The 19,978-nt window shown below is 55.7% G+C and overlaps 1 protein-coding gene across 2 annotated transcripts; it reads right to left on the minus strand.

Moving 5' to 3' along the window:
* Window positions 1-329: 329 nt before the first annotated feature.
* On the minus strand, window positions 330-18,032 carry NGFR (nerve growth factor receptor). Of its 2 annotated transcripts, none has more exons than XM_004377960.1 (6): window positions 15,701-15,850; window positions 10,585-10,726; window positions 6,958-7,317; window positions 3,005-3,257; window positions 1,647-1,807; window positions 330-974 (listed from the first exon to the last, which is right to left on the minus strand). In XM_004377960.1, the coding sequence occupies exons 1-6, from the start codon at window positions 15,845-15,847 to the stop codon at window positions 673-675; spliced, it is 1,365 nt and encodes a 454-aa protein (XP_004378017.1). In that variant the 5' UTR covers window positions 15,848-15,850; the 3' UTR covers window positions 330-672. The 2 variants fall into 2 exon arrangements, with proteins under 2 accessions (XP_004378017.1, XP_004378018.1); XM_004377961.1 differs by lacking the exon at window positions 15,701-15,850 and adding an exon at window positions 17,826-18,032 and having other exon boundaries at window positions 673-974.
* Between the last annotated feature and the right edge of the window lie 1,946 nt (window positions 18,033-19,978).

Here is a 19,978-nt window from a genome sequence, read left to right on the forward strand (position 1 = left end):
ATTTCCCAGAGGATCACCTGGCCCTCTCCCGCAGCCTTCAGAGAGGAGGGTGCCAGCCCACCCTCAGCTTCTGCATTGCTGGGTGACTTTAGGAAAGTCACTGCCTTTCTCTGGATGTCACTGCCCTGTACATAAAATGAGGGGGGTGGACTAGATTTCAAAAGCCTCCAGCTCTGAGGGGCCTCGGAGCCTCTTCTGCTCAGGCCAAAGAGGAGGGACGAGGAGGCTGAGGAAGTGTTTAGGCCCTCTCTCCAAGTTCACAGTGTAGAGTCCACGGCTCTGGCTTCTGGGCCTCTCCCTGAGTCTCCAGGGCCCTGTCACCAGCGCAATACCATTACTGGTGTATGTCAGCCCCAGATACGACACCGGCTAGGACGGGGGGAGGCTGGCCCACCTAGGCAAGTGGAGAGAAGGGAGTAGAAGGCCTGAGGCGGTGTTGGGGCAGGGTGGGCATGGGGGAGGCGGCAGGGCACTTCTTTTGCTGGAGAGGGAGTTCAGCCAGAAGCAAAGGGGCCTCACGGGGAGCAGCAACAGGGCTGTGGGGGCCTGAGCTCCAGGCCGTGCCAAGTGGTGCTCGGCTCTGGCGGTCACCTGCCTGGGGCGGGCTCCATGGGGGGATGGCTGCAGCATCAGTCATCGGAATGTGGGGACAGGGTAGGGGCTCTGGTCGGCTCACACGGGGGATGTGGCCGTGGACTCGCTGCACAGGCTCTCAACAATGTCGGCTCGCTGGATGCGGCGCAGGGCAGCCAGGAGAGCGTCGAGCGTTGCGCTGTCTTGGGCAGCCCAGCTGGTAAGCAGGGCACGGACAGGGCAGGCCTCATGGGTGAAGGAGTCTATGTGCTCGGGCTGGTAGCCCAGCTCGCCCGCCAGGTTCCTCCAGGTATCCCCCGCAGAGCCGTTGAGCAGCTTCTCCACCTCCTCTCGCTTGGCTGGGGGCAGGCTGCTGTAGAGGCCTCCATCACCCTTGAGGGCTGTTAGGAACCCAGAGGGAGTCAGACCCTACCCCCTGCCATGCCCCCACTGGGTCCCCAACCATAGTGGGGGTGGGAGCCTGGGGTAAGACCCTAAAAGGCCCAAGGCATTTCTTCTCCCAATCTGGGGAGGGTCTAGAGGCAGAGGGATTGGGGGCAGGGCTGTGAGGGGCCAGGGGATGCTGACCCATTGTCCCCCTCCTCATTCATACATTCATATCTCCAGCTCTGCCTACCCGCCCCTCCCGCCCCCAATCTCACCCTAGCAATTAATCAAGGCCGACTAGAAGGAGTCGGGGCTCTTTAGTTCCAGACTCAATTGCAGCAAGTGTCCTGGAGCCAGGCTACGGGCCACTGATTAGGGTGCATAATTAACTACTTATTCCCCAGAAGCCCAGGGCAGGAGGCTAATTGCAGCCACTTTTGGGGGTAATTAGCCCCCAGGGGGGACAATTAGCTTGATGAGTCTCGATGCTCCAACTTGTAAAAGCCTCTACTTCCCAACTCAGCCCATCGGAAGGACCCTCCTATCCATTAGCCTCACCTGGCTTCTCCCATCCCTCCACACCATGGCCTCCATTAGCCAGCCCCTCTGGCAGTCCTGCGTACAGTCTAATCTTAGTCACTCCTATTCTCCCTGCCTCAGCTCCCCTGTCCACCCTTGCTCCTCACCCTGGCCTGCGGCCGTCTGCGTGTGGGGCTGCTGGTCATGTAGGCTCTGGCTGTCCACAGAGATGCCGCTGTCGCTGTGGAGTTTTTCACCCTCGGGTGGGGGCGTCTGGTTCACCGGCCGACTGTTGGCTCCTTGCTTGTTCTGCTTGCAGCTGTTCCACCTGGGGCCAGAGGATAGGCCAGTCTCAGGGGTGAGGGGCCTCACTGGCCAGTGCGGCCAAGCTATTTGCTCTGATGGGTGGGGGTCAGGGGGACGGTAGGTGCCAATTATGACCCCAACCATAGTATCTACAGTTCTTCCTTCTTTACATATTCATCCCAGCCTACACACACAGCTCTGTGAGGGCAGAAGTGACTCAGGGCTTGGTGCGCACCAAAGGCCGTCAAATAAATGTTTATGGAATAAATGGTGCATGAATAAATGACTTCCTAGGAATTCTACTTTTCACAATCTACCCTTCTAAAATGCTTCCACATGTGTGCAGGGATATATACAAGGATTTCCGCTGCTGTTATAAGCAATAACAAAAAGCTGAAAGCATACCAAATGTTCAGCAATCGGGGACTGGTTACATAAATTATGATCCATCCATATTATTAAATGAGTGGTTACAAATAATCAGATAATCTATATGTCCCAAGAAAAGCTCTCCCAAGGGAGAGCAAGTGAAAAAGTAAATTATATAATATGTACAGTACGATTTCACTGATTTTTTAAAAAAAAACAAAAAAACCTGTGTTTATGTATAACTATAAAACATTTTATATGTGTGTGTTTATAAATGCCCAGAAAATAGTTGGGAAGGATTCATTCTAAACAGATTCCAGTGAAGAGAGGGGTAGGATTTGGAGAGATAAAGGGGACTTTTACTTTTTGCTTTACTGACACTGGTCTTGTTTGCATTTTCCCCAACAAGCATGTATTACTTTGATGATTTTTTTAAAGAATGAAAAGTGCATTTAAAATTTTAAAATGCCCTCCAGGTGTTCTTGCAGGTCCTGGGTTCCTGGATGTGGGTGTCATGGGATCCCATGTGACATGTACACATAGGTAACTGTGTGGGTGAATAGGGTGCCAGGGGATGAGGGCACAGGCAGCTCTGTCTGCATGCAGTTGGGGAGGTCAGAGAGGGGAGCAGCCTGGGAATGGGGAGGTGGTAGAGCCGGGACAGGATCCTCCCCTTCCCTCACCTCCTGCTGACCCGCCATGCCCTAGAGTGGGGCAACTGATAGTTAGCGAGGATGAACTTGGTTTGGGGTTGAGTTAAAAGGGTGCGTGTGTTTTCACGTCAAGGTCAGAGCAAAGTTTTCCTTGAGGGCAAATGTCCCCATTCTCTGTCCCCCATGCCCCCTCTCACCTCTTAAAGGCAATATAGGCCACGAGACCCACAACCACAGCGGCCAGGATGGAGCAATAGACGGGAATGAGGTTGTCGGCGGTGCCTCTGGTCACCACGGGCTGGGAGCTGCCCATCACTGTGGTCACCACATCTGCCACAGTGCTGGCTACGACGTCTAGCTCCGGAGGTCCCTCGGGCTCCTGGGTGCTGGGGGCTGGGCTGTCTGAACCCTCTGGGGGTGTGGCCCGTGTAATCCAACGGCCAGGGATCTCTAGAAGAAAGAGCTACAGGAGTGAGGTCCTACTTCACCCTACAGGCCCCTCTGCCTATGGCATGATTCACTCCAGTGCTTCTTCTGAGCCCCTATCCCTGGTTCCAAGTGCTTGTATGCCTAGCTGTTATGTGACAGGGGTGAGGGCGGGGATTGTGCGTATGATGTCATGATGGAGAAGAGTAAGGGCCTGGGAGTCAGAGGAACTGGGTCCACTTCAGCTCTGTCACTGATTTGCTGTGTGACTTCTCCTCTCAGGGCCTCAATTTCCCCATCTATAGAATGGGAATATTAAGAGAGATGGTCTGTAAACTCTCTTCTACCTTGGGCATAGCTGTCTCCCTAGAATTCTATTCTGCTTCCCTGGGTACCCAGAAGCCTGGCATGGAGGGGAACACACAGAGAAGAGAGGGAGGGCCACGGGAAAGCATCAGGCTGGCTTCATTCTGGGAAGTGTCAAAACCTCTCTGGCCCCACGTTGCCCTATATGACCCCAGTCACCTTTTAAAGAAGGATGGGGGAGACTCATATCTGGTCAAAGAGGTACCTGCTCCCGCCCCACCTCTCCGAGAGCTGGCACCCTCCCTTCCTATCTCTGATGTTCCAGACTCTAGGCTTGGGTAGGATGGGGTGGGGGAGGGGGAGTTCCCAGCTGGCTTACTTCCCTCCAGCCAGTTCTTGGACAGGGGTCAAACTCTGTTTTCCTGGCTTGCCTGGCCCTAAATCTGCTCACCACCCAAAGAAGGTCATGCTGGGCAGACTGAACCCTCCTGGGCAGGGAGCAGACTGCAGGTGGAGAGAGAACCTACAAAGTAGGTCCTGCCCGCTGCCTCAAGGGGATGGAGACTGTGCCTGGCCACCCATCTAGGTCTTCTCATGCCAGCTGGGCATTGCCAGCCTACCTGGCAGGGGACCCGGCACCTCCTGGCGCCAGTGGGCGGGATTTTCCATTCTGCCACCCAGCTGGGGGCAGTGCCAGGGGTTGTGGGGCCCAGATGGCCTGGGGGTACCTGTTTAGGCAAAGCTGCCCACTCCATCCATCCTCGCTTCCCACACCTGGGGCAGGGAGGGGAAGCAGACAGGACATGCCAACAGGGTAAAGAGAAGGGCACGGTGCTCGCCAGCTCACTTCTGGCCAGCCCCCAGTTTGCCCACCCATGTTGGAGTCAAAGCTGCCCACCTCTCTGCTGGGCCTCCTCAGCTTAGGATGAAGACGCTTCAAAGGCCCCCCTTTTCAGCACCTTCTGAAGGGTAAGGCCCCCAGATGTGAATCTGGAATCCATCTGGCTGGCAGTGGGGAGGGGCCTGCAGTCTGAAGCCCCATCTCACCCCTCCTCCATCTCAGACCTGGGAGGAGGTGGATGGAGTGGGTGGGAAGTAGAGGGACACAGCTCTGTCCTCTGGCAGCCCCAGAAAGGGTGCTGGACTGCGGAGGGTCTTCCCTTCTCTACTAGGGGACTGAGCAAGCTGGCGGGGCAGCCCAAGGCTGAAGATCCATGTGTGTGAGGGGAGATGTCTGAATCAGGCCATGATAGAGACTCGAAAGCAGTGGGGCAGGGCCGAGACAAGGCGGTAAGTTATAGGGAGACTGAAGACAGCACTGTCCAGGGCGCTCTCTCTTCATAGCTCCAATCTCCTCTGATAGCGGGGCGGGGATGAGATCCAGATGTGGCCATGTCCACCAGCATTCCAACCTGTTAAGCCCGTGGCCAATCCTGACAGCCGTTTCCGGAATAGGAGATGTCAGGCTTGGGGGTGGAAGGAGGGACCAGGTTACCCGTCCTCAACCCACATTTCACTGGGGCAAGGGGTGGCCCTTCTGCCCTGAGGGTGGGTGAGTCACCATGTTGACAGCAGAAATGTATATGCAGGAAAAAAATGGTGCACTGGGAGTTGGGTGGGGTGTGGGGGAGCAACCAAACCAAGAATCCAATTCCATTTCCTGAAAAGGTCCCTCTGCCCTAGAGCTGACATTTAATACTTTTGAGGCTGGACCTGAAAGGGGAACAGGGACAGGGATAAACACACCCCTCAGGGGTCACCTCCTCCCTCAGAGTAGCTGGAAAAGAGGGGTGGTATTTGGAAGCAATCTGTGAGCACCCCAAAACGCAGAGCCTGCCCCTCCCCCAGCTGCAACCTTTCTTTGTTTTAACCGCACCCCTGACCGGCTGGTCCCCACACCGGCTGGTCCAGACTTGTCCATGGAACCATGCTGCCTGCCCGCCTGCCTGCTGCCTGGCTGCTGAAATGCCCTCCGCCCTCCCTGCTCTGCCTGGTACCTGATGCCGCTCTGCTCGTCTCCCAACCCTGGGCCGTCACCACCGGAACCATGCGCCAGTGCAGACAGCCTCACACACAAACCTGGCCTCAGCCCAGCTCAACAGCAGCTCCACCCTGAGCTCCCGGAACTGGAGATCACGGGATGTGAGAAAGAAACAGGGGTGTGTCGCAGTGCCTGTAGGACTGGAGGCTCCCTGAGGGAAGGGGATGCATCTCCCCCATCTGACCAGGCATTGGTTGAAGACAGAAGCTGTACTGCTTCCATCAGAATGGGGAGCCCCAAAGCCGGGGCTGTCTCCTCCCTCAGCTGGGCACTAAGTGCTGGAGCTGCGGCTGCCCAAAGGCAGAGGCTGTGTTGCCTTCTCACACTGAGCTCCCTGAGGGCTAGGTCCCCAAAGGGAAATAGCCAAATGGGTGATGGACAAAAGGTGACAGAAAATGAAGGCACTGCCAAGCTCTCCCTGCAGTGGGAAAGCCCGCCCACGTTCCCTGGGACAGATATCACCAAAGACCAAAACAGTTCTGCTCTGGCACCGTCCCATGGTGCTTCTTTCCCCCACGCCAGCCCAGGAACTGCCCCACCCCAGCACACCCAGCCCCAAAAGGCAAAGAAGGGGGCATTGCTCAGAACGTGGAAACAGAAGCAGAGACTAGGACCTGAGAGCCCTCTGTGTGTACCCTGCCCTGTTCTCTGGTCTCCCCTTCTTCATCTGCCCCCAAAGTCCCTCCTCCCAGCCACCTCCTTTGTGGTTCTGTGCCCAACCTCATCTTTCACTAAATTGTAACAATGACTGTCTACCCCTCCCCCAGATGCCAAACACTGAAGTGGGACAACCGTGTGACCGGTGAGGAAACTGAGGTTCAGAAAGAAGACAGACCTTCGTAATGTCACTCCTATGGACTCCATCTCAGGTCCCAGAGGGTGGGTGAGTCACAGAGCCATAAATCACCAGGCACCTAGACCAGGCCTCAGAGCTGAAAGGTCCATTTCCCGAGGGTCCTCAAGCACCTTTCCCAGTTCAGAAAGCCTGCTTCAAGGATCCAACATGTCCTCCTCTGACCAGAAATACCCCAGGCCGTGGTGGCCACCTTGGAGCTGCATATCACCTGCCCATCCAATGGCTAGCTGGCAGCCAGAGATGAATAAAGTCCTGGAAGACCAGCTACAATGTAGTAACTGCAGCCTGGGAGGATGATAATGGTCTTGGAAAGACTTAGCCCAAAGAAGGAAATAATGAAAGGGGGCCTTTGGTGACTAAAGCATCAGGAACTACCGCCTTCCTGAGGTGACCCAGGAACAGGCTGAGGCTCAGGAAGGCTGCTTCCTGGCCCAGGCAGGACACTTCTCCACGCCCAGGCGGCGCCCCTCTGCACAGCTCCAGCCCCCGCTGCGCTTGGGGTCCGCCCCAGCCGCGCTCACCCTCGCACGCGGCGTCCGCCCAGCGCGTGCACTCCCGCAGCTGGCGCTCGGTGTCCTCGCACACGGTGCAGGGCAGGCACGGGTCCACGTGGTTGGCCTCGTCAGAGTACGTGCCATCGGGGCACTCTTCGCACACGGTGTTCTGCTTGTCCTGGCACGAGTACACGAGGCCCGAGCCCGCCTCGCACACTTGGCACGCCTCGCAGCGACCTGTCGTCTCGTCCTGGTAATAGCCGTAGGCGCAGCGGCACACAGCGTCGTCTGCCTCCACGCATGGCGCCGACATGCTCTGCAGGCCCACGCACTCGGTGCACGGCTTGCACGGCTCCGTGGCGCTCACCACGTCAGAGAACGTCACGCCTGAGGGCAGAGGGACAGGTGAGGAAGCAGCAGGGCCCACAGTTTAGCCACCTGCCCATTGGGCACCTCTACCGGGACGCTAGTGAGCCCTCGCAGGGGTTGGAGCCCCCCCCTTCTCCTCCTCCCCCTTCACTGACTCCCACCCTCTGCCCTAGGGCCCTTGACTCCCGTGACAGCCGCCTGGGGTTTGGGGTGGGGCGGGGGACGGAAGGAGTCTGGGAGGCCAGCCCCAGGCTCCTGCTGGGTAGCCCAGATGGTGCCGGTAAATTTTCCAGCAAATTCCCTTAGAGAGTTCCCACCCCTGTACTCTTGCTCCCAGCATGATTAGGGAATAATCTGAGCGTGGTTCCCACCCAGCCCTCCCTGCAGGCCAGAGCTGGGCTGTGAACCCAGCCTTCCATCAGGGAGCCTTCCCACCTCAGCTGCCCTTCCGTTCCTCCTGCAGAGGTGACGGTTCAGGTGTGGCCTGAATGGGTTCGATGGCAGAACTTCCCACCCATGGAGCTACCCCAAGCTGCTGAAGGGCTTGGCTTTTGAGGGTGGAGATTGAACTCCAGGCAGGAAAGTTCAAGTGCAGCAGGAGAGACTGAAGCTAGAAAGCAAGAAGTACTTGCATATACAGCCCTCTGCCCTTTCAACTGGCATAAAGGAGATTTCCAAGCTAACTTTTGACTCATGCTGTCTTAAGACATGTGAGCTCCCGAAAAGAGGAGGGAGGGGGGTGTCATGGTCCTGGCCTCCTGTGCAGGGAGCGGGGAGACGCAGAGCCAGATCTTCACCCCTTCCAGCCCAGGGTGGAGAACTCCTTTCGCACCAGTCTGAGCTAGAGAGGACACATCCTTGCTCCAAGGGAAGGAAGAGCGTGGATTTAGGAACTTGAGAACCAGAGGAGGAGTTGCTCAGAATGTGGAAACAGAAGTAGAGACTAGGGTCCCATTGGAGACAAATCAAGGCCTGCTGTGGAGTCCAATCTCAACATTCTCTAAAGGCATCGAGAGACCAGATGGAGCACAGATCTGTATCTTGTGTTAACTTGGGGGAACAAAGAAGGAAAAGCTTGAGAGACATGAAAGGGGCAGAAATTAGGGGGAACAGAAGAAAAGACAGAGGGAGAAGGACCTGGAGGGAGACTTCAGGTTCCCCAGTCAGTTCTGCAGAGGGACCCCTGTGTTTCTCTTCCTAATGAGCAGGCAGATCTGGATTCAGACCTGGTTTCATCACTTAGCTGTGTGACTCTGTTTACTTAACCTCTCTGAACTTCATTTTCTTTATCTGTAAAGTAGGGAATAATATCTCCACACACAGGGTTGTGGTGAGGAAGAAATGAAACGTGGCGTGTAAAGCACTTGGTACATAGCAGGGATTCTATAAAGGTTGGGCACCATGGGCAGCCCCAGCACTTAGTGCCCAGCTGAGGGAGGAGACAGCCCCGGCTTTCGGGCTCCCCATTCTGATGGAGGCAGTACAGCTTCTGTCTTCAACCAATGCCCGGTCAGATGGGGGAGATGCATCCCCTTCCCTCAGGGAGCCTCCAGTCCTACAGGCACTGCGACACACCCCTGTTTCTTTCTCACATCCCGTGATCTCCAGTTCCGGGAGCTCAGGGTGGAGCTGCTGTTAAGCTGGGCTGAGGCCAGGTTTGTGCATGAGGCTGTCTGCGCTGGCGCATGGTTCCGGTGGTGACGGCCCAGGGTTGGGAGACGAGCAGAGCGGCATCAGGCGCCAGGCAGAGCAGGGAGGGCGGAGGGCATTTCAGCAGCCAGCAGAGAGGACTTGCAGACACAAAAAGCTGAGGCAGGGTGTCCAATCTATTCAAAGAGAGTGTCCTATCTGGCTGCCATGGTGTGGGCAGGGGGATGGGTCTGGTCACACTTGGAGGGAAAGGTGGAGCCCTGCCCATGGGAAAATCCAGAAAATTAGCAGCAAACTCCTGGGAGGGGGTTTTAGGGGGTGTGAAAAATGTGGTCTTTTTTGGCAGAGAATAAAGGCAGGAGCTTAATGGGTTTCCTTGTGGAAACGTTTTGAGGATGGAGGGAAGTCCGCTGGGGTCTCTATCCCATAAAGTGAGCTCGTAAAGGTGGTCTGTTAACGCAGCTGGGGCGAGGTGGGGGGCGGAGGGAGGAAGGAGTCCTGCTTGGGCCTTTGAGCTGCTGCTCCTGATGCTGCTCCTGTCTCCGCCCCCCTTCCCCAGAGATGCTGGCACTCCCCACTCTGGGGCTGCTCCACCCGCCACCTCAGACCCTTCAGACAGATTAAAGTTCCAGGGAGGTGGGCTGCAGTCTATGAAATGAGAGAGGCTGACTGCAGAGGCTCCAGGGTACTGACAGTTGACCAAGCCAGGGCCAGGGCTGGTGGCTGGATGGCAAGGTGGCAGAACCTCCCTGCCCAGGCCCGCCTCTGCTGAAGGAGGAGATGGATGGGGTTACAAGATTACAGGCACAGCAGGAAAACCGAGGTGGGCATTGAGTGCCAGGTGGAAGGCAGGACCTGACTGTCAGCAGTGAGGAAAGGTTTCTGGGAAGCTTCAGGAAGAGGGTGCTGAGCCCACAGTCTGAAGGTAGCAACTGAGGACTGGGGGCATCCCACAGGGACAGAGGCTCCTGACTCAAAACGCACAGAATTCAGACCCCATACAAGACTGGGGCAGGAGGCCAGAGCTGCCATCCTCCTGCCTCCCTCATCCACCTGGAAGATGGGCTTCTCTCCCCTTTTGAGGGAAAACTGGGCAGGAATGGCCATGGCTCCCCTCTCCCCTCTCCACCTGATAGCACCTCAGCACCCTGAGAGTGCTCCAAGCCCCATCCCTGCTGCTTCCGCCAAAGCTTTGCTTCCTTGGTCAAAGCTGGAGAACAGTTGGCCAGCGGGGAGGGGCAGCCACACCCTCTCTAGGATCCCCCAAGGTCAGTCTCCAGGGCAGCCAGGATTTGATCCTCCTCCCCCAAACACACAGAGGGTAAGTGGCAGCCATTGATTTTGCAATGCAGATGATATTTTTAGCAGGTCTTAGCATCAGCTACTCCTTCCCGCCTGGCCACACTCTTCTACCAGGCCTCTCTGCCTGGGGCTGGGAAGGGGCATCCCCCATGATCCCCCTCCTCCATTTGCTTACTTCCTTCATCCATTCCCAGCTCCTCCCCTCTGCCTCCTGCACTGGGACTGACCCCCTTCTGGTGCCCATGCAGTAGTGGTCAGGGGACCCTGGGCATGATTCTCCCTAACCCCTATTTCCCTCCTACCCCTGCCCCCACTTCGCCTCCCTGTACTCACTGTCCAGGCAGGGCTCACACACAGTCTGGTTGGCTCCGCAGGGCTGGGCCACGCCCTCACCCAGGTTGCAGGCTTTGCAGCACTCGCCGCTGTGGGTGTACAGGCCTGTGGGGCATGCTTCCTTGGCACTGCCGAGGGACACCTGGAGTTGGGGGAGATCAGAGGGTCAGACCGTCTAGAGAAAGGAGGGGGATGTCTTCCAAGTGATCAGACACCTCCTTCTAATACCTTCTATTGGAACCACCTGGGCTGGGATGAGCTCACCAGGGAGGCATTAGATACATCAAAGCTGGTGGCGAAGAAAGATAGTGGAGGGACAGTGTGCCCCTGCAGGCTGCTGCGGGTGTGAGGTCAGAGCTCTGGATGCTGACCTTCATTCAGCAAAGTTCATCTTGGGGTACAGCAACTCCTGGAATCTCAAGGATACAGCACATGGGGGAGGGGGGCTGAGACCCAGCAGAGGCCTTTGAGCAGGGACATCATGAACAGTTGGTCAGGTTACAGCTTGCCCAGGGCTCCCAGCCAAGGGGGTGACTAGGGGCTGAAATCCAACCCATTCTCCACTGGATAAGCTGCGCAACTGCAGGGCCGCATCTGCCCAGAGGGGGTGCCTTTTTCTAACTCACACAAAGGCTACCAGGGCCCTGCTCGAGGTCTCTAACTCCACTAGGTTAAATATCAAATGGGAGGTGTATCCAAGAGCAGAAGGCAGAGGGTGGAGGCTTGGGTTCAAATCTTGATCCTGCACTGGGGCTTACTGCCTGCCCCGCCTCTGCTCTGAGTCTCCATCTCTCCACACAGATAGACATGGTGACAGCTCTGTGCCAGGGCAAAGGATCAGCCAATGAGCAAGAGTCTGACACCAAGATAGGGAGAAAGAGATGCCTGTTATCAATGATGAGGAAGTGGCTGCTCTCACCACTCAGCAGCCCTGCTCCACCAGGGTTTGATTTCCAGCCACTGGCCCTCCCCTCTTACCCAGCCCCCTACACAGCCACTGGGAACAGTGCTGGAACCAGGGAAAAGGGGAGTCAGATTCCTGCCGCTAAAGCATCTTTGCTCAGGGACGGAACAATTTAGCACCAGATTCCCTGGGGGGAGGGGCTGCTGGAGGCTTGCTTTATAGTTCTGTTCTTTCAAAAAAAAAAAACGTACTGTCTAATAAAACTCCAAAGCCGCTTTCCTAGACTCATACCAGACCACGCAGCCCCCGTTTGATGCAGAGTATGGGCTCTTGGGGCATGGAGCCAGAGCGGGGCTTTACAAGGACATTTTGGGCATTCTTAGGCTTCCACATTGGCCAGATCATGGCCAAGATACTCCCATCCCTCTAGTCCTTTAAAATATCTTGAGGTCTCACCAGGGTTTGGTGGGGAGGGAAAAGAAGAGGCAGGGGATGGACAGGTTGGATCAGCCTTGGAGGCAGCTTTGTGGTCCTCATGAGACCAGCGGGGAAGGTCTAGGTAGCCCAGAAGAAGGAAAGTTGGATGTTGGCACCATCTCCTTCCAGGTGGCAGCAGCACACAGTGCTGGAAACATCTGCAGACCAGAAGCCTCCTGGGTTCCAGATGCAGGCTTTCCCCCAGGAGGCAAGATTCCAGAGGGGTCTGTTCTGATTTCTTTTTGTCCTTTAGGGCTCTGCTTAAATGTCACGTCCTCGGGAAAGTGGTCCTGTTGCCCCTACCCCTCCCAAATTAGGCAGAGCTGCCCTGTTACCCTGGGTGGTACAAATGGTTAACACACGCCCTTGGCTGCTAACCAAAAGACTGGAGATTAGAGTCCACCCAGAGATGCCTTGGAAGAAAGGCCTGGTGAACTATTTCTAAAAAAGTAGCCATTGAAAACCCATAGTTCTACTCTGACACACAGGGGGTCACCATGAGGAGCAAACCCTTGACTCTCTGGAAACTCAACTATCCAGAAAGAGTCATTTCCCCAGAGTTCTAGTTAGCTGAGGTCATATCGTATTGTAGTGTTCTTAAATTCCATAAATGTATATGTTGGGTCACTACTATGTGCCAGGTACTGTGCCAGGCGCTAGGGTAACCACAGCCTCTGCCCTCAGGGAGCTGACAGTCTAGCAGGGTAGTCAAAATCAACTCAGCAGCAACTGTTAACTGGAAACTGTTACATGCTTTCTTGTCTAGGCTGATACTTTATTGACTACCCTTCTAGACTGTCAGCTCCCTGAGAGCAGAGGCTGTGGTTACCCTAGCACCGGGCACAGAACCTGGCACGTAGTAGGGAGCCAACGTATATATTTTTGGAATTTAAGAACACGACAATACTATACGACCTCAGCTAACTAGAACTCTGGGGGAAATGACTCGTTCTGGACAGTTGAGTTTCCAGAGAGTCAAGGGTTTTCTCCTCTAATCCCCTAATGTTTTTCATTGTGACCATGGTTACTGCACCCTCCTCTGCCTCTAGAATATACCTTCATGTTTTCTCCGTGACTCGGGATTCACTATTTATTCTGGGCTACAATGCAGTGAAGCGCTTACATTCTTCATCCCAAACGATCACACTTCGGTCTGTTTGAGGTCCCCTGTCAGCTTTTTTATAGTGTTTCTGTCTCCTCCCTTCCTGTCGGGGTTTCCGTTGTCCATTCTTGCTGCTACCAGAGTGTGACCTGAAGCAGCCCTCCCCTACCGTTCTAATTGATTTAGTCTAAAGGAATCTTGAGAAACAGGCAACTAGCCTTGGTAGAAAAGTGTGTAAAGTGAGTGTAAGGATCTGAACCAGGAGGCGGCAATTCTCTGAGTAAAATGTGTGAGCTCTTGCGCCTCCCTCCTCAGCTGCCTCCGTTGCTCTGAATCCTGGCTCATGACTTATGAGCTGAGTGACCTGGGACAGATTTTGGACTTCTTTGTGCCTTTGTTTCCCCATCAGTAGGTAATAATGACAGTACCTGCCTCATGGGGTTGCTGTAAGCATTAACTGTGTAGTTGAGTAAGGTGCTTACACACCTTGGGACCCCTCTTTTCTCTTCTCCAAGGTCTTTCTTACTTCCTTTGTGGCTCTTGGCTGTGTCCCAGTTAGTTGAGGTCAGTAGAGAGGGAGTCTATCTATAGTACTCCTGGGTGGGGTGGCAGCCTTGTGCAAGCCCCTCTTCCCAGAAGCCCGCGGTCCTCTCTCTTCTGCCAAGTCTTGCACTTGCAGTTGGGGCACCTTATTAGTAACCATGTGTTTCTGTGCTTTTTTCATTTTCCCTATTTCAGAAACTCCCAGGTCTGCTACTTAATAGTATGTTACTCTAGATAAATAAATGTCTTTCTCCAAACCTCAGTTTTCCCAACTAAAAACATTGGGTCGATAATACCTCACAGGGTTGCTGTGAGAATTAAATGAAATAACTTGTGCAAATGTGTCTGGTATATGGTAAGGGTTTTATAAATGTTAGTTATCAAATAAGTGTCTTGTCTTAGGAAAAATGAGCAGCTGACCCGGGGTGGGAGGCAGTGAAAGGGGAGGGTTCAGCCATCTCCAAAGACAGGAAACCATCTAAGTGCAGGGAGCAGGTTAGCTATCAAGATAGTGTTACCCACCAGGAAGAGTCTAAAGTGGGTATGGGACCAAAGGAGGATGGGAAATTTCTCTTGTTAAAAAGTTCACTAATCTAGCAACTATTTAGTGAGCCGTGAGAGTTTCCGATGAGACATGGTCCCTGATCACTAAAGGGGAGGGAGTTTACAGTACCATGAGGGAGAGGGACAGGCTGAGATGCTGAGGGGGAAACACTTGAGGGACTTCTTTCATCCCCTCTCTGACAGATGGGGAAACTGAGGCCCAGTGAGGTCATACATCCAATGGGCCGGATGGACGGCCCTTGCCACAGCTTCTCCCAGTCCAAGGCCAGGCTGTCTTGGGAAGCAGGGTAGGTGACTAGGGTTCAGGTCAATTGTTCCAAAATTAGATCCAAAATGATCAGTTTACCAAAATGATAGATACATTTGTCTAACATTTGTCTTTATTACAGTTACTCATTTCAAATTTGACAGAATGATTTCATTCCATTTTCGAGATTGTTTGCAATCATTTTTTTTGTGTGTGCCATTTTTAGACTTCCAAGGCTTTTTAAGGAATTAAGTGGGAACATTAGATGCATTGACTACTAAGAATGTTAAATTTCTTGTAATTAAACAAAATAGAAAAACATATCAAAGTAGTTGAAAGTATTTGAGAAGAACTGTATGAATGCTTCAGTGTGGTGGATCCCAGTCATTCACAACAGATAGCTTCAGCAAAGCTTCCTTAGGTGAATGACGCCATAGACGACACCTCAATGGGGTTGGAGGGATTTTCAAATATCTGGAGGGTCTTTTGAGCTCCATGCAAACCTAGGGAAGGCACTGGCACGTGCTCCCCCCTTTAGAGGTTGAGTTTTGGGGTGGGAGACACGAGCCAATTACTAGTATGATGCTGCTTGGAGACTTCAGAGCTGGGCCAGGGGCTCTGTGTGAGGGCAAAGGGACTCAGATTCCAAATATGTGGTGCCGAGAGCTTGGGACACAGATCTGATCTCCTGTGCTAGTAGGGATTCGGGGTCATGAGTTCCTCAGTGATCTAGAAGGTACTGAGGGCAGGGAGAGATTCGCACACAGAGGAAAGACAGGATTCCGAGCCAAGCATCCTGGGTTCCAACAAGGGTGCCACCACTTACTGACTGGGAGAGCTAGTCTCGTGCCTAAAAGCCTGGGAGGTCCAGCCTCCTCAACTGTAAAATGGGAATAACTAGATTTACTCTTCTGGGACTTTATAAGGATTACATAACGCAAAAGAAAGTACCCAGGACGGTGCGTGGCACACAGTAGGCACACAACACATTTTATTATTTCCGTCTCCGCTCTCCTGCCCCCCAGGGAAGAAGCTAGGCGCGGGACTGGGATGGGCTGGGGTGGTCTAGCCGGGTAGGGGGCCTTCCCTCCGGGAGCCACCTCCCCCTAGCCCGGCCGCTCCTGCCCGCCCATTTGCTGCTCAAGCTACATCCCTATTAGGCGCATTAGCCAGCCCAGAGGCTCCGGTTACAGACGTCTGAATGACAAAGTGCCTCCATTACCGGCGCGGCCCGCCAGCCAGCCCGCCGGGACGCGCTCTGGTTTCAGCACTCTCTCGCCGCGGCCCAGGAAGAAAGTCGGACCGCGGCGGTGCGCAGAGCCGACCCAGGCACTGCCGCCGGCGTCGGGGCGGAGGCGAGGGCCGCGGGGCTGCAGGTGGCAGGTTCTGCGCGGGGGCCACCTCCCCGAGCCCCCAGGCCCCCCATGCCCATCTCCTGTCTCTCCTCGCCTCTTCTCTACCAGGGGACAGTCTCTCCTCCCGCCCCTGCCGGATCCGCACTGCTGGCCGCCCAGTTCCCTTCCCCAATCCGGGCTGAGAAGCCGCTCCGCCGGGCGGCGTTAGTCAGCAAACAAGCCCGCAGTCACTCTCAAAGCCCGGGGACGTAAACCACAGGTACTGACAGCTCCAGGGGTCTGGGGCTGAGTTTCAGGGATGGGGGCCGCGCCCAGATAGGGGCTCTGCACCCCCCCCCCACATATTCCATCGCCGGCCTGACTCTGGGGATCGTGGCATCCCCGACCCAGCCCAAACACGCTGCTCCTATCACGAACCCGGGCGCCCATCGGGGCTGGGGAAGGACCGAGATGGGAATCAGGTGCAGTGCGAGGGAGTCTAGCTATGACTCTACACCAGCTTGCTTGTGGGATCTTGGTTCCGTCGTTTAAACAGTTTCCTAATCTGTAAAATGGGGATTTGGGGACGCAATGCTCAGATGAGAGATGAAGATTGTCAGAACGGTGAGGACGCCTGCTCCATTGCCAAACCTTCCCGAACACTCAGTTCATGGCCACCCACTAGGTCACATCTCCTGAAAATTGTGTCAGAGCTACCAGGAGGACTTAGACGCTACGAGAACCTGCCGTCCTTTGCCGTGTCGGTTCCTTCGGTCACGGTCTGACAGAATCCCACGCGTTACACAGAACGCCGGAAGGAACGCGGGCAGGATCCCGACCCTCTGAGGCTTCGCAGCCAAAGGAGCGGCCGGCGCGCCGCTCGGGTCGCGTAAGTTAGTGGGGGCGGCGTGGGGAGTGGGGCGGGGAGGAGCGGCGCGCAGCCCTCCGCGCGGACGCAGCTGCGGAGGGCACATGCCCCGCGCCGTAGTGCCCCCTGCGGGCCACCTCCCGCCGCCGCGACCCGAGGCTGTGCGCTAACCGGACGGCGCCAGCCCGGTGCCCCCCAGCCTTCTGCATCTCATCCCGAGACGAGGCCGCCGCCAGACCTGAGCGAGTGATGCCCGCTCCATCCATACCGGACCGCGGCGCTCCTTCAAACCGCTAGCACACGCGCGTCTGAGGAGCCCGCCGGCCGTGGGGAAGCCGGGGAGCGGGTTCGCCCCTCAAAGTGGGCGCTCCGCTCTCAGTCCCGCTCCCTAGCCGCAACTCCCCGACTGGGCGAGGCCAAGGGGAAGAGGGCGGGAGAGGCGCGGGAACCGCCCCCAGGGGTCCTCGGTGTCTGTGCCTCTTCTCTCTCTCCTCGTTCCACTGTCCCTCAGCGGGCAGGCGGGGCCCCCGACAGCTTTAGGATCCGCACCCCCTTCTCGATCCGCTTTCGTTTTGCTTCCACTTCTCTATCCCCCCTCGCCGTCGTCCCTTTTCTGCCGTCCCTAACCCACCTATACTCTCTCCTCGACTGCCCTCCGGCTCCCGAACCTCTCCCTTCGACGCCCCTCCCCCTCATTGTCTGGCCGGTCCCCATTGTCCGATGACCGGTCCCCTCTGCCTCCAGTCCCTCCAACCTCCTCCCGCCATTGTTCCATCCCCTCGCCTGCGGCTCCCCGACCCAGTCCCTCGCCCCTCACATCTCCAATCCCCGTGCCATTCCCTCTCCTCTCGCCTTGGTTCCGTCCCACGACCCCGGAGTCCCCTCAAGATTCCGGCATTCAAGCGCCCTCTTCTGAATAACCCAGGGATCCGAAAGCCCCAAGACCTGCCTAGAGACCCCTCCCAGCTTTCCTCGCATCTCTCCGCGGTACCTGAGGACCCGCATCCGTGCTCCCCTCTTGCCCATACGTTTACCCTAAAACCTAGGGTGTGCGCTCCGAGAATCCCCGACGCTCCTCCGTGGATCCTGGCGTCAGAGCCCCTCTCCCGCCCCCTACACCCCAGCGTCTAGGATCCCAATGCTCTGTTCTGTCTCCAGGGTGGCGGCGCCCGGCTCCCCTCAGGGTTCCGGCTAGCACTCACCCCTAGGAGCAGCAGCAGCAGCAGCAGCAGCAGCAGCAGCAGGCGCGGCCCGTCCAAGGCACGGCCGGTGGCACCTGCCCCCATCGCCGGTTTCCCGCGGCCGCTCTCAGCTTCCAGCTCAGTCCACTCCACGGACTAATAGGGCTGCGCTGCGCTGCGCTCCAGCTCCCGCCGCCCGCCAGAGCTGGCCGCTGCTCGGCTCGCTCTGGCTGCGGCGGGAGGGGCTGGGTGAAGCCAGTGCGGCGGCCCCGCCTCCTCCCCGCCCAGCCCTCCCACCCCCGGAACCGCGGCCGCCCGCCCCGCCGCCTTGGGGAGGGGAGCCGAGGGGAAGGGAGGGCGTGCTGCGGTCCCCGCTGCCGCGTCTCCGCGCCCTAGCCCTCAGAGGCTCTTAACCAGCCCGCCTAGGTACCCGGTGCCTGGCCCGTACTGCTGCGCATCCGGCCCGGGTGCTGTGGGCCCAGAGGCCGGGGCGTCCCCACTGCGATTCCCGTTCCTCTCCGGATGTGGCCCTTCGCAGGGTTCACTCTCTTACCCATCTTCCTCCGTTTATGGCTTCGGCTTCTCCCTGGTACCTTGATCCCTACCCAGCTGTTATCAGCAAAAGTGACCACTGCCACCCCACCCTTCATCTCCAGGCCCATTCCCCTTCTCTCTTCCTTCCGAGTGTGGGGTTCTTGGTGCAAAGGTCTAGGGGGAAAAGAGGGATAGCTGGTGGCCTGGGGGTCAGGGAGTGCAGTGGGGTAATTCAGGACGGAGTCCACCCTGACATCATTTGAATTTTCCAATGAAGGGTTTGAAGGAGTCACAGGTGTGCACACAAAACACAAGAATACACAGAAATACATTCTGAAGCTCTGTGCCTATGCACTCACATAACCCAAACATCTGTGTGGACCTAGACGCTCCACGCATTAGGTGGATGGAGAACCCTGAACGTACATGTGCATCTCCACATTCCGCACACTCTCCCTCACGTCACATGTGGACACAACAGTCAAACACATTCACATGTACGACGTCCTGTGTATGGTTACATCCACACAAGCCCTCACATGTATACAGTCTCTCACACGTGGGAACACACATTCGTGAACACATACATTCACACACAGATACATCTTCAACAATATAGACTTCACTAGACTGTGTTTTCATTAGATCATAAGCTCCTGGCAGGCAGGGACTACCGCCTCTTGTTTGGCTGCCCAGTGGACAGTAGCTGTTCAGTAAAGTTCTGCAGAATGAAATAAATGGATAAGTGATTGGATGGATTCACAGATACTCACACTCCCTCCATTCACCCATCCATGTACTCTGTAGGTGCTGGGACACATCCTGTCCCCAGGACCACACTTCCCATGTCCTAGAAAACTTGGTAGGTCCAAACCAAAGGTCCTTCCAATCCAGGGAGTGTGCTAAAGGCACCAGTCCCTGATGTTCAACCCCTGTCTCTCCCACTCTTTCCTGGTCCCCAGACATGAAGTCCCTGGAGCACAGGGCTATTGGGGGCTAATCTACAAAGCCCATCCCCAGCACTCTCTTTTTGGCCATACCCGGACCTCAGTTTCCTTTTTGGAAAAATGACAGCAGTCTCCTGAATTACAGGAATGAGGGGGAGATCAAGAACACTTCACAAGTAGTTGATAAGCGATTTCCTAGGTCCAAAAAAACCAAAGCCAAACACATTGCTGTTGAGTTGATTCTGATTCACGGTGACATAGATCAGCTGAAACTAAGTCATTCATTCATGAAAGAAAAAAAAATCTGCATCCTGAATTTCTTTCCTACATAACCAACAAAGTCTGGGGGACAGCCCCAGAAGGGACAAGTGGAACATCACTGTGGCCTTGAGCATTAACATTGGTGATGAGCCACCAACTCCATGGCTGGGCATGGGAGCACCTCTTCAGCAGTCCCAGAGGGTTCATTTCCCCTAGACAGGGGCAACCTCTAAGATGCCTCCTCCTCCCACTGCTTTTATGGACCCCCCTTTCCCTTCAGTGGAATTCATGGAAGACAGGAAGGGGCACCATTAGTATTAACAGCAACATCAAGCAGCTTACTACCAAGGGTATCGACAGTGTGGCATTAATTTAAATACTCCTGTTATTAATCTATGATCCCAGTTACTATTATTGGCAAGGTTATCCATC

The sequence above is a fragment of the Trichechus manatus genome, unplaced genomic scaffold (genome assembly GCF_000243295.1).
Source record: "Trichechus manatus latirostris isolate Lorelei unplaced genomic scaffold, TriManLat1.0 scaffold00054, whole genome shotgun sequence".
Classification (NCBI taxonomy): Eukaryota; Metazoa; Chordata; class Mammalia; order Sirenia; family Trichechidae; genus Trichechus; species Trichechus manatus.